The sequence below is a fragment of the Entelurus aequoreus genome, linkage group LG10 (assembly GCF_033978785.1).
Source record: "Entelurus aequoreus isolate RoL-2023_Sb linkage group LG10, RoL_Eaeq_v1.1, whole genome shotgun sequence".
NCBI classification, from domain to species: Eukaryota; Metazoa; Chordata; class Actinopteri; order Syngnathiformes; family Syngnathidae; genus Entelurus; species Entelurus aequoreus.
The window spans coordinates 74,810,701-74,825,786 of record NC_084740.1 but is presented as its reverse complement, the minus strand read 5'-3'; the positions used below and the strand labels follow the sequence as shown (position 1 = coordinate 74,825,786).

Genomic DNA, 15,086 nt, shown 5'->3' with positions numbered 1-15,086 from the left:
TTCTCGTGCGCACAGGATACATGTCTAAAAAAAAAATTAATAAACTAAAATTATAATTTTTTTTTTTTTTAGACATGTATCTCGTGTGCACGAGAAAGTTTCTCGTGCGCACGAGATACATGTATAAGAAAAAAAAAATATATATAAAATTTTTTTTAGACATGTATCTCGTGCGCACGAGAAACTTTTTATAAAGTTATAAAAAAAAGTTAAAATTTTTAAAAAATTTTTAGACATGTATCTCGTGCGCACGAGACAGTTTCTCGTGCGCACGAGAAACTTGTTATAGTTATAAAAAAATAAATAAAAAAATGTTATAATTTTTATTTTTTTCAGACATGTATCCTGTGCGCAGGAGAAAGTTTCTCGTGCGCACGAGATACATGTCTAAAAAAAAAAAAAAAAAAAAAAAAAATTATAATTTTTTTTCTTTTTAGACATGTATCTCGTGCGCACGAGATACATGTCTAAAAATGTTTTAAAAATTTGAACTTTTTTTTATAACTTTATAAAAAGTTTCTCGTGCGCACGAGATACATGTTTAAAAAAAAAATTATAATTTTTTTTTTTTCTTATACATGTATCTCGTGCGCACGAGAAACTTTCTCGTGCGCACGAGATACAGGTCTAAAAAAAAATAAAAATTATAAAAAATTGTATTTATTTTTTTATAACTATAAAAAGTTTCTCGTGCGCACGAGATACATGTCTAAAAAATTTTTTAAAAATTAGAGAAACTTTTTATAAAGTTATAAAAAAATAATTTAAAAAATGTTTTAATTTGTTTTGGTTTTTTTAGACATGTATCTTGTGCGCACCAGAAAGTTTCTCGTGCGAACGAGATACATGTCTATAAAAAAAAATATATATATATATATATATATATATATATATATATATATATATATATATATATATATATATATATATATATATATATATATATATATATATATATATATATATATATATATATATATAAATAAACTTCCCCCATGTCTCTTTAGGGGCTCCGTACTGATAAATTATACAAAACATTTTTAAAAACGTAAAACAATGCCTCTAGTTTTTGTATGGCTTTGATTAACAAATAGAATCAAACAAAAAGGGAGAGAGTACCAGACGTGTTGTTCAACTTCCTGTGTGACTTGTCTTGCCGTGGCACAAATGCTGCATCAGCACTATTAATCAGCACCTAAAATAATCAGCAGAGGTAATTTGACACGCACACACACACACATACACACACACACACACACACACACACGCACGCACACACGCACGCACGCACGCACGCACACACACACGCAGCTAGAAAAAATCCCAGGTGATCATGAAAGTAAACATGGCTGGCAGTGCACGGAGTAGTAAAGATGGTGTGTTGTGTGTTTGTTTTTTTTTAAAACCATTTCAAAAGTTCCGTGTTGCTACGTGTTCCTGGCGGTGCGTGTCAAGCCACATGGGACCGGACGGGGGCTCCCGGGCGGGGCCCTTAACAGCGCGGGAGGAGCCCCTTCTTGTAGGCGACCACGCCGGCCGCCGTGGCGACCACGCACAGCACGGTGGTGACGCCCATCAGCTTGAAGACTCCGCCCACTGATGGCAAGTTCCTGTCCCAGAAGGTGGTCACAAATGGGAGCGCCACCACTTCCTGTTTGGTAGGAGGAGGAGTTAGAGGGTCTTCAGTCACATTATAGTGCGGTGGAGATTTCCTCTCACCGTGGACTCGGGTTCCGTCTGCCAGATCTGACTGCGGCTGATTCGACCCATTTCACACAAGACCTGGAACACAACATCTTGTGATGACGTCATAGTGGCCATATGGGGGCAGTGCCCTACAACATCCAGAAGATGGCACTGCAGTAAAAGGTACACTGCAAAAAGTGAAATCTAAGTAAGATGAAATATCTCAAATAAGGGTGATATTTGCTTATTTTCTGTCTGATAAGATCATTCTTCTCACTAAGCAGATTTTATGTTAGAGTGTTTTACTTGTTTTAAGTGTCCTAAATGATCTCAGTAAGATATTACAGCTTGTTGCTGAGATTTGATGACCTATATTGAGTAAAACATGCTTGAAACTAGAATATCAACTGTTGCAAAGCTGTGTCATCAACACTCACAAGTATAAAACTACTTTTTTAAAGTAATACTTTCTTACTTCAAGCATGAAAAAAAAATAAATCATGATGCCGAGCGCATATCATTATGTCAAGATAATGGCACTAGCATTTACTTCATTTAAGAATATATTTCAACATATTGAGCAAAAATGTCTCTTTTTCAATGGCCTAGTGGTTGGAGACCGGGCTTTTGGCTCCGCCGCTCCCAGTCTGTGGAACGCTCTCACTGACCACCTGAGGGCACCACAGACTGTGGATGCTTTTAAAAAAGGCTTAAAAACCCTTCTTTTTAAAAAAAGCCTTTTTTTTTTTTTTTTTTAGATGTATGCATACTAGTTCTAGCTACTTGGTTGTTCTAGTTTTTTATTTGTATTTATTTTTTATTATCTTTTTAATACACTGTAGCACTTTGAGGTTGTTTACTCAATGTAAAGTGCTTTTTACAAATAAAATCTATTATTATTATTATTATTATTAGAGTGTCCGCCCTGAGATGGGTAGGTTGTGAGTTCAAACCCCGGCCGAGTCATACCAAAGACTATAAAAATGGGAGCCATTACCTCCCTGCTTGGCACTCAGCATCAAGGGTTGGAATTGGGGGTTAAATCACCAAAAATGATTCCCGGGCGTGGCGCCGTTGCTGCTCACTGCTCCCCTCACCTCCCAGGGGGTGGAACAAGGGGATGGGTCAAATGCAGAGGACAAATTTCACCACACCTAGTGTGTGTGTGTGTGTGACAATCATTGGTACTTTAACTTGAACTTTTAGCCCTCTACAAAAACCATACAAAAACTTCATGACTACTTTGGGACAAATGATGATCCAGAACCTCCTATTTTGGGTCATGAGATACAGAGGATGAGCTATAAGTTTTAGAAGTTGTGTGCTAAGCAGATCCAGTGGAACAGGAAACCAGGGATGTCTAAACCTTTTGACTTGGGGGCCAAGTTTGGCTAAAAAAAAAGCAGTCTTCATGTAAAGTAATAATATACATGTACACATACACACGCACACATATATATATACTTAATATAAATATATATGTACATATATGTGTATATAAACGTGTATATTGTACATATATACATATGTGTGTATATATATATATATATATACATTCTGTACAGACGATTTTTACACACACACACACACGCATATATAATGTTAATACAGTATATATGTATATTTATGTGTGTATATTAAACATACATACATACATATATACATACATACTATATAAATATATTGTATGTATGGTATGTATGTAAATATACATATATATACACATGTATACATCCATCCATCCATCCATCCATTTTCTACCGCTTGTCCCTTTTGGGGTCGCGGGGGGGGGGGCGCTGGAGCCTATCTCAGCTGCATTCGGGCGGAAGGCGGTGTACACCCTGGACAAGTCGCCACCTCATCACAGCACATGTATACATATACATATATATATATATACATACATATATACATACATATATATATATATACATACATATATGTATATACAGTAAATGTGTTTAAATGTGTGTATATTGTACATGTATATATACACATACATAGTATAAAAACTAGAGATGGCCGATAAATGCTTTAAAATGTAATAATGAAAATTATTATTATTTTTTTATCGATATCGGGTTTATTTTTTTATTGTTTTTTTAATTAAATCAACATAAAAAACACAAGATACACTTACAATTAGTGCACCAACCCAAAAAAACTCCCTCCCCCATTCACACTCATTCACACAAAAGGGTTGTTTCTTTCTGTTATTAATATTCTGCTTCCTACATTATACATCAATATATATCAATACAGTCTGCAAGGGATACAGTCCGTAAGCACACATGATTGTGCGTGCTGCTGCTCCACTAATAGTACTAACCTTTAACACTTAATTTTACTCATTTTCATTCATTACTAGTTTCTATGTAACTGTTTTTATATTGTTTTACTTTCTTTTTTATTCAAGAAAATGTTTTTAATTTATTTATCTTATTTTAAAAAGGACCTTATCTTCACCATACCTGGTTGTCCAAATTAGGCATAATAATGTGTTAATTCCACGACTGTATATATCGGTATCGGTAATTAAGGGTTTGGTCAATATCGGAATATCGGATATCGGCAAAAAGCCATTATCGGACATCCCTAGAAAAAAAACACAAGCGGCTATATCATCCCTACAAGCCTGTTTCGCAGGTTTCCCTGCTCGTCGGGGGATTTTATAATGAAATAATGCAATAATAAAATCCCCCGATGAGCAGGGAAACCCGCGAAACAGGCTTGTAGGGATGAAATAGCCTCTTGTGTTTTTTTTGTGTATATTCCGCTCTACCCCGGTATTGAGCACTGTATAACGGATAAACCACAGAAACCTCGACTATACATAGATAGTATATAAATATATTGTATGTATGGTATATACCGGTATATACATGTAAGTATTAGGGCTGCAACTAACGATTAATTTAATAATCGATTAATCTGTCGATTATTACTTCGATTAATCGATTAATAATCGGATAAAAGAGACAAACTACATTTCTATCCTTTCCAGTATTTTATTGAAAAAAAACAGCATACTGGCACCATACTTATTTTGATTATTGTTTCTCAGCTGTTTGTACATGTTGCAGTTTATAAATAAAGGTTTATTTATTTTTTTATTTTTTTATTTTTAAAAAAAGCCTCTGCGCATGCGCATAGCATAGATCCAACGAATCGATGACTAAATTAATCGGCAACTATTTTTATAATCGATTTTAATCGATTTAATCGATTAGTTGTTGCAGCCCTAGTAAGTATATATGTACAATATACAAATACTACACAAGTGAGAGGCATGATTTATAATCCAGCATGAACTTTTATCAACTCAGAGGCAATTCAGCAGCATCTCAGTAGTGAGCTTCCCTCTTGGTAGCGGCCGGAGAAGCAGTGTGAGGCGCTTTGTTACTACGTAAAAAAAGTAGTTCCTCGGCGTTAGCTCCTACAACAACAATCGCTACAGCTTGGCTTTAGTATGCAAGCCACTGCATGTAAATGGAGCGTTGTTGGTCATCTTTGGATGTTTTTTTATTAGAGTTCTTTATAGGCAGAATCCTCATTACCTGCATTGTCTCTTAGACTATTTAAGACGCACAAAAAAAAGAGACAGACACATGTGTTCTTGTCTCTGAGGATTGTGGATGATGGGCACAAATGATTATGCCCCACACATTCTTCATTCCAAAACAAGGTTTGTCAGGTTTCAACTATTAATGTCATGTTTGTTTTGGTTGGTTTGACAAATGTCTTCATGCAAAAATGCCTCAGTGTTTGCGAAAAGACACGCTCTCCTCCACAAGTGGGACAACAAGACGAGAATGCTGTCATCCGAAGACACGTCGATGAATAAATAAGCAGACAGCGGAAGACACAAAACGAGAATTGCGTCGTGTGTCAGAAGTACAAGAATGGTACAAAAGCCAAAAGCAGTGAAGTTGGCACGTTGTGTAAATGGTAAATAAAAACAGAATACAATGATTTGCAAATCCTTTTCAACTTATATTCAATTGAATAGACGGCAAAGACAAGATATTTCATGTTCACACTGAGAAACTTCATATTTTTTGGGCAAATAATCATTAATTTAGAATTTAATGGCAGCGACACATTGCAAAAAAGTTGTCACAGGGGCATTTTTACCACTGTGTTACATGGCCTTTCCTTTTAACAACACTCAAAATTCTTTCCCATCCTTGCTTGATGTACAGCTTAAGTTGTTCAACAGTCCGGGGGTCTCCCTTGTGCTATTTTAGGCTTCATAATGCACCACACATTTTCAATGGGAGACAGGTCTGGACTACAGGCAGGCCAGTCTAGTACCCACACTCTTTTACTATGAAGCCACGTTGATGTAACACGTGGCTTGGCATTGTCTCGCTGAAATAAGCAGGGGCGTCCATGGTAACGCTGCTTGGATGGCTCCAAAACCTGTATGTACCTTTCAGCATTAATGGTGCCTTCACAGATGTGTAAGTTACCCATGTCTTGGGCACTAATACACCCCCATACCATCACACATGCTGGCTTTTACACTTTGCGCCTAGAACAATCCGGATGGTTCTTTTCCTCTTTTCTCCGGAGGACACGACGTCCACAGTTTCCAAAAACAATTTGAAATGTGGACTCGTCAGACCACAGAACACTTTCCCACTTTGCATCAGACCATCTTAGATGAGCTCAGGCCCAGCGAAGCCGGCGGTGTTTCTGGGTGTTGTTGATAAATGGCTTTGGCTTTGCATAGTAGAGTTTTAACTTGCACTTACAGATGTAGCGACAAACTGTAGTTACTGACAGTGGTTTTCTGAAGTGTTCCTGAGCCCATGTGGTGATATCCTTTACACACTGATGTCGCTTTTTGATGCAGTACAGCCTGAGGGATCCAAGGTTACGGGTGTTGCCGCTTACGTGCAGTGATTTCTCCAGATTCTCTGAACCTTTTGATGATATTACGGAGCGTAGATGGTGAAATCCCTAAATTCCTTGCAATAGCTGGTTGAGAAATGTTGTTCTTAAACTGTTCAACAATTTGCTCACGCATTTGTTGACAAAGTGGTGACCCTCGCCCCATGTTTGTGAATGACTGAGCATTTCCTGGAAGCGGCTTTTATCCCCAATCATGGCACCCACCTGTTCCCAATCAGCCTGTCCACCTGCGGGATGTTCCAAATAAGTGTTTGATGAGCATTCCTCAACTTTCTCAGTCTTTTTTGCCACTTGTGCCAGCTTTTTTGAAACATGTTGCAGGCATCAAATTCTAAATGAGCTAATATTTGCAAAAAATAAAGTTTACCGGTGTGAACATGAAATATCTTGTCTTTGCAGTCTATTCAATTGAATAGAAGTTGAAAAGGATTTGCAAATCATTGTATTTTGTTTTTATTTACCATTTACACAACGTGACAACTTCACTGGATTTGGGTTTTGTATTCCAAGCCACTTCAAGTATACAAAACTAGGACGCGGTCTTCCTGAGATTCGGCGGGTGGAGTCACACGAGACACGAAGCGTTCGCTAATGACCGGCGGCTTCCGTTTTGCGGCCACAAAGTGAATTAAGGTGGAAAGGACGTCTTCCGAGCGGGCTCACCGAGCAAAGCTGATCCCTGGTGATAGCGAAGACCTCGTTATAGATCACGCTTGAGTGGCTATCACGTGATGCTAATAGCGTTAGCATGGCAGCAGGTGCATTTAGACGCTCTTCTCCATGAGCTGCAGGGGAGGAGGATCTTTCCTGCCATACAACAACATTATCTTGGAAAGGACGGACATTTTGGATCGGCAGGAAAAGTGGAGAGATGAGAGCGCACGAGATTTAGCAAGGCTCTAGCGTAGAGCCCTGTGGGACACCCTTACACTTTCCCCATCCAAGCATATCCAGGGTTTCCCACACATTCATTTATTTGTGGCGGCCCGCCACGAAAGAAATTTAAAAAAATAAAAATAAATAAATAAATAAATACATTTTTTATTTTTTTTTGTCCTGTCCAGCTTCTCAGGCAAATCATATAGTTGATGTAGATGCCCATATCGGCTGTTCAGATTTACTTTACAAAAGAGAAGTGTAGGATACTTCTCTTGTTGCCTTATTTGTATTTGACCACTACTGTTTTCTGTTTATTTGTTACTGACTGTGGCAGGACACCTCTGCCTCTGTTTCACTTTATGTTGCTGGTAAATAATATGGTTGTAGTAGTAGGCTAAAGTTAAATTATTTAGTATGCGCTAATTAAAGGGGCAGAGCTTTAAGAGACATTTTAGCTTTTATATTTTATAAGATATATTTTTTGTAAGAACCACAATTAATAAATATATTTCAGTGAATAACTTATTGTTCAAATCTGTATATAAATATGTACATAAAGTGTTGTAATTATATTGTAAAATGGATGGATGGATGGACGTTTAAAACAAAACTGTTATTATTAATTAGTAAGTATACATTTTTTGAGCCTTTTTAGAGAAAATCAAATCATTGTAGTAAATTATGCAAATTACTCGATGATGTCATGGTGACCACGCCCATAGCCACGCCCCCACCGCCACAGGTATCTTGGCAGTTTATGGGAAACACTGATATCCGTCATGTTTAAACTTGTTATAGTCCTGTGTTTCTGTGTCATTCCCTGTCCTGGTGCTCTTATTTTGGTTGCATTTCCTGTTTGATTCTGTTTTGCTGCACCTTCACTTTGTTTAGTTTCCTGCCAACACACTGCTACTTTGTGTTCCTGAATGCTACATGCGATTTTCTTTTTACCAAAATAAAAGGTCTAGTGCACAATAACTAAACAAAAACTACTAGTAGCTCCTATTTCAATCATTTGGGTTTTGCCCTGAAAGTCTTCCTACTCCCCGACTTTGTAAACAATAATAATAATAATGTTTTGTAACAGCAAGGACAGGACAAATATTGATGAAATAACTTAAAATATTGTTTATATACTGATACTATACTAGGTATCCATAGTATCGACATCTGGATCAATCCCCCCTACTTTACATTGACGCGTTAGCGCCGGTTAGCTTCATGTGTCGTCCTGCTCCGGGTGTGTGTGTGTGTGTAGCATGCTTAGCCATTCCTTTTCCTCTAGTCCTCCAGTGATTACGTTACTTGGAAGAAACTTGATGAGAATAAGTATCTTAGACACGCTTTCGCACTGTGGACGGACGACACCTTCGTTGCAGCTTGCTCTCAAATTGGAGCCGGTGAATTCATGCAACCCCTGAATCTTTTCACGAGAGTACAGTCTGGTAAAGACGAGTTAAAGTAAAGGCAAACATCGTGTCCTGACCTCTCTTGCTGCCCTTTCTCCGGCCTGGACCGCCCCCTCCATGTAGCCACTCCACTCAGTGGCGGTCTCGGTCCCCGCAAAGTGCAACCTTCCCACGGGCTCCCTCAGGACCCTGCAGGGCGGACACAAACCGGCGTTACTAACCCGTGCACTGCAAAAAGTCAGTGTTCAAAAACAAGGGAAAAAAACCAAAATAGAGGGGTATTTTACTTGAACTAAGCAAAATTATCTGCTAATAGAACAAGAACATTTGGCTTGTCAAGACTTTCCAAAACAAGTAGAATTAGCTAACTTCAATGAACCCCAAAATACCTTAAAATAAGTATATTCTCACTAATAACAAGTGCACTTTTCATGATAGAAAAAACTAATATGAGCCCTTTTTTCTCAGTATGTTGAAAAATATTCTTAAATGAAGTAAATGTTATATATATATATATATATATATATATATATATATATATATATATATATATATATATGGGTGGAAAAAAAATCACAAGACTACTTCATCTATAGTCTTGTGATTTTTTTTATTGTTTTATTGTTTTGTTTTTAATGTATATATATATATTTTTTTAATGTATTGTATTCTGTTTTTATATGTTTAAATGGATCTTAAGGTCTGCAATAAAGATTGATGATGATGATGATATACAGGCCTGTTTCATGAGGGGTTCCCTCAATCATCAGGAGATTTCTCAATCTCCTGATGATTGAGGGAACCCCTCATGAAACAGGCCTGTAGAGATGAAGAAGTCTTGTGATTTTTTTTTCCACCCACACATATATTGCGCTCAACCACGGTATCGAGCACTATTTTTTTGGATAATCTAATTAAGACATATATATATATATATATATATATATATATATATATATATATATATATATATATATATATATATATATATATATATATATATATATATATATATATATATATACACACATACATACATACATACATATATATATATATATATATATATATATATATATATATATATATATATATATATATATATATATATATATATATATATATATATATATATATATATATATATATATATATATATATGTATGTGTATATATATATATATGTGTATATGTGTATATATATATATATATATACACACCGTTTATACTACCGTTTAAAAGTTTGGGGTCGCCCAAACAATTTTGTGGAATAGCCTTCATTTCTAAGAACAAGAATAGACGGTCGAGTTTCAGATGAAAGTTCTCTTTTTCTGGCCATTTTGAGCGTTTAATTGACCCCACAAATGTGATGCTCCAGAAACTCAATCTGCTCAAAGGAAGGTCAGTTTTGTAGCTTCTGTAACAAGCTAAACTGTTTTCAGATGTGTGAACATGATTGCACAAGGGTTTTCCAATCATCAATTAGCCTTCTGAGCCAATGAGCAAACACATTGTACCATTAGAACACTGGAGTGATAGTTTCTGGAAATGGGCCTCTATACACCTATGTAGATATTGCACCAAAAACCAGACATTTGCAGCTAGAATAGACATTTACCACATTAGCAATGTATAGAGTGTATTTCTTTAAAGTTAAGACTAGTTTAAAGTTATCTTCATTGAAAAGTACAGTGCTTTTCCTTCAAAAATAAGGACATTTCAATGTGACCCCAAACTTTTGAACGGTAGTGTATATATATATATATATATATATATATATATATATATATATATATATATATATATATATATATATATATATATATACACTGCAAAAAGTGAAATCTAAGTAAGATGAAATATCTCAAATAAGGGTGATATTTGCTTATTTTCTGTCTGATAAGATAATTCTTCTCACTAAGCAGATTTTATGTTAGAGTGTTTTACTTGTTTTACGTGATTTGGTCCTAAATGATGTCAGTAAGATATTACAGCTTGTTGCTGAGATTTGATGAGCTATATTGAGTAAAACATGCTTGAAACTAGAATATCAAGTGTTGCAAAGCTGTGTCATCAACACTCACAAGTAGAAAACTACTTTTTGAAAGTAATAATTTCTTACTTCAAGCATGAAATAAAAAATCATGATGCCGAGCGCATATCATTATGTCAAGATAATGGCACTAGCATTTACTTCATTTAAGAATATTTTTCAACATATTGAGCAAAAAGGTCTCTTTTTTTCTACCAAGAAAAGTGCACTTGTTATTAGTGAGAATATACTTATTTTAAGCTATTTTTGGGTTCATTGAGGTTAGCTAATTTGACTTGTTTTGGAAAGTCTTGACAAGCCAAATTTTCTTGTTCTATTGGCAGATAATTTTGCTTAGTTCAAGTAAAATAGCCCTCATTTTTGTATTTTTTTTTCTTGTTTTTGAACACTGACTTTGTGCAGTGTACATATATTAACAGCCCCGGCCCCCGGCACAATTTTTTTTGATTTTTTTAATTTTGAAGAATTTATCTGAATGTGCATGAACTATTTCTGTTCAAATTTGTTTGAAATGTCAAAATGTTTAAATATTAACTGTCAGTTTACTGTACTGTGCCAACTGTACTACTATATGAGTACGTGTTTTCTATTGTTTCATTGGAAATAAAACAGCAAAGTCCATTCGGCTGTCATCTGTTTTGATTATGAGACACATTTGTGTGAAAATCATGATTTTTTATTTCATGCTTGAAATAAGAAATGATTACTTTGAAAAAGTAGTTTTCTACTTGTGAGTGTTGATGACACAGCTTTGCAACAGTTGATATTCTAGTTTCAAGCATGTTTTACTCAATATAGCTCATCAAATCTCAGCAACAAGCTGTAATATCTTACTGAGATCATTTAGGACCAAATCACGTAAAACAAGTAAAACACTCTAACATAAAATCTGCTTAGTGAGAAGAATTATCTTATCAGACAGAAAATAAGCAAATATCAGCCTTATTTGAGATATTTCATCTTACTTAGATTTCACTTTTTGCAGTGTGTTCGGCTTCGAGCTCGCCGCTGCCGTGTTACCTTCCAAACTGCGTGAGGATCCCTGGGGGGAAGTAGGCCGTGTAGCATCCTCCCGAGTACTCCTCTTCACACCAGTTCTTCTCCTCGTAGTGGACCGCCTGGTGGACACAGCGGGAATAAGGACACTCTTCCGGAACGTGTCTGGTGAGTACACACTCACATGCAGAGCCTCGTCAGTGCCCAGCACTTTGGAGTAGATCTCGCAGATCCTCTTGAACCTGGAGACACAAGGACATTTGTGGCGCGGGAAACTTTGCGCTGATCTTTTGTCTCCATGGCGACGACCATACCTCTCCTCTTTGGTGAGGCCACACAGCTTTCTGCATTTGCGGGCAAGGATGAATCTGCCCGAGGGAAATAAATGGAATTATTGCAAAACGTCTTTGTGGAGGGAGAGTGTGATCAGCGCGCTTGCAGGAGCAAAGGTCACCGCCTCTGGCAATGGTGTTGAGGGCGGAGCACCATCGGCTAGGGACGGCGAGACACAGCGGGCAGGTGATTCGATTTCACAGGTGTGTCATGTGTTATCTTTAACAGTAAGCGGCCGGGAGCAGAGGGGGAGAGAGGTTACGGGCGTGGCTGAAAAGTTGCGTTGCTTGAGAGAGAACTTGCTGAAAACTATCTGATGATTAAAACCTTGTTAAAACCTCCACGCTTGGCTCCGGTGCTGGGTCTAACAGTGGAACTACAGGGAAGTACCTCCACCATACTTGCCAACCTTCCCGTTTTTAGCGGGAGAATCCCGGTATTCAGCGCCTCTCCCGACAACCTCCCGGCAGAGATTTTCTCCCGACAAACTCCCGGTATTCAGCCGGAGCTGGAGGCCACGCCCCCTCCAGCTCAATGCGGACCTGAGACTGAGTGGGGACAGCCTGTTCTCACGTCCGCTTTCCCACAATATAAACAGCTTGCCTGCCCAATGAACAGAGAAGATAAACAGGACAATACTGCCATCTAATGGATAGCCACCGGAACACTGAAATTCAAGTTGTTGTTTTTTCTATGTAAATAAAAATAAATAAATATATATATATATATATATATGAAATACTCGAGTTGGTGAATTCTAGCTGTAAATAACCACGCCCCCAACCACCCCCGACCAAATATTCCACGAAGAAAAATATTTTTGGTGGAAGATTTTGCAAATTTGGTAAATAAATAACCCAAAAATGTATATTTTGTTGTTTTCTTACTGTACCGAAAATGAACCGAACCGTGACCTCTAAACCGAGGTACGTACCCAACCGGAATTTTTGTGTACCGTTACACCCCTATTCCAGACAGTTTTTATTAGGGATGTCCGATAATGGCTTTTTGCCGATATCCGATATTGTCCAACTCTTTAATTAACGATACCGATATCAACCGATACCGATAACAACCGATATATACAGTCGTGGAAAAAACACATTATTATGTCTAATTTGGACAACCAGGTATGGTGAAGATAAGGTACTTTTAAAAAAAATAAATAAAATAAAATAAGATAAATCAATTAAAAACATTTTCTTGAATAAAAAAGAAAGTAAAACAATATAAAAACAGTTACATAGAAACTAGTAATTAATGAAAATGAGTAACATTAACTGTTAAAGGTTAGTACTATTAGTGGAGCAGCAGCACGCACAATCATGTGTGCTTACGGACTGTATCCTTTGCAGACTGTATTGATATATATTGATATATAATGTAGGAACCAGAATATTAATAACAGAAAGAAACAACCCTTTTGTGTGAATGAGGAGGGAGGTTTTTTGGGTTGGTGCATTAATTGTAAATGTATCTTGTGTTTTTTATGTTGATTTAATTTAAAAAAAAAAAAAAAAAAAAAAAAAAAAAACAGATACCGATAATAAAAAAAACGATACCGATAATTTCCGATATTACATTTTAACGCATTTATCGGCCGATAATATCGGCAGGCTGATATTATCGGACATCCCTAGTTTTTATTCACCCCATGATGGCAGGCACGGTCCCGTCGGGCTTTGTGTCGTCCAGCGTCAGTCCAATGGGCGACCCTTCCTCCTCGATCACCATGGTGCCACAGAAACCTGCACCAGATCACACAGAACCATGACATCATGACACAGAACCATGACATCATGACACGAGTAGGAAATGACGACAAAACATTCCTTGGTGGCTTTTGACCGTACCCTTTTTCCTCCAGAAGTTTTCTTTGTAGTACACCATGCACTTGATGACCGAGCCCATGGGCACGCGGGTGATCAGCTGGTTCCTCAGGGGGGGCAGCTCGGGGTTGAAGTGCATCTTCAAGTTGAGCGCGGGAGGCGTGGCCACAATCACGTACTTAGCCTGAGGACCAGCAGATGGCAGCGTAAGGAGAGGATAGGAACGTGATGGCGGTGAACCGTGTTGGTACCTTGTAGGTTTGTTTGTCTGTGGTCTCCACCACCACCATGTCCCCGCTCTGGTCGATCCTGTAGACCGGGGACTGCAACTTGACACGCTCCCCCAGTTCTCTGGCCATGCACTCGCTGATCTGGTTGGAGCCCCCCACAAACTTCCTCTCCTGGAAAAGATGCAAGCTCGCGTGAAATAAGGCCCAAAAATGAGTCGTGATATTCATAAAAATGTTTGTCACACTCGCAGGAGAAAAACACTCCTAATTTTATGAGGAAAAAGTACATTTTGTCATGTTAGGAAGGAATTATCAGTGAAATAATATTTTAACAAAGAATGTTTTATGATGAAAAAAAAGCTGTAAGGCTACAAAAACTCAGTTGACAAAAAAATGGTTTTGTTATGAAAATATTATATTATGGATCTAATATTATACATGAAGTTGCAATGTTGGGAAAAAGGGTTGTGACTAATGACTGTTTTTTTGAAAATACAAAATCTGTATATTACAAAAATGTTTCATAACAAAAAAAATCAGAAAGTATTGGAATACAATCCTTATATAATTTTGACATTATAAGAGTACATTTGCAGTGTTACGAGTAACATTTTGTGATTGTTAAGAAAATAATATATATAACAAATATATAATGTTATGAGACTATAAACATGATATATTTCTAATATTGCAAGAACAAAGTATTAAAGTTTTGAAAAAAAGGTTGTGATTGTTAGTGAGAATATTTTCATAAT

The 15,086-nt window shown here is 36.9% G+C and overlaps 1 protein-coding gene across 1 annotated transcript; it reads right to left on the bottom strand.

The window, feature by feature from the left end:
• Nucleotides 1–973: 973 nt before the first annotated feature.
• On the bottom strand, nt 974–14,888 carry LOC133658111 (amine oxidase [flavin-containing]-like). Its single transcript, XM_062059736.1, has 9 exons — nt 14,353–14,888; nt 14,126–14,285; nt 13,924–14,020; nt 12,254–12,307; nt 12,124–12,181; nt 11,964–12,061; nt 8,969–9,080; nt 1,720–1,782; nt 974–1,651 (listed from the first exon to the last, which is right to left on the bottom strand). The coding sequence occupies exons 1-9, from the start codon at nt 14,557–14,559 to the stop codon at nt 1,493–1,495; spliced, it is 1,008 nt and encodes a 335-aa protein (XP_061915720.1). The 5' UTR covers nt 14,560–14,888; the 3' UTR covers nt 974–1,492.
• Between the last annotated feature and the right edge of the window lie 198 nt (nt 14,889–15,086).

Excerpts from the sequence above, each read along its gene's own strand:
- LOC133658111 (XM_062059736.1), bottom strand. The coding sequence starts at position 14,559 with ATGAATATCACGACTCATTTTTGGGCCTTATTTCACGCGAGCTTGCAT. Across the intron at positions 9,081-11,963 it reads ATCCTCACGCAGTTTGGAAG|GGTCCTGAGGGAGCCCGTGG; the intron begins GTAACACGGCAG and ends TCCGCCCTGCAG. Across the intron at positions 1,652-1,719 it reads AGACGGAACCCGAGTCCACG|GAAGTGGTGGCGCTCCCATT; the intron begins GTGAGAGGAAAT and ends CCTACCAAACAG.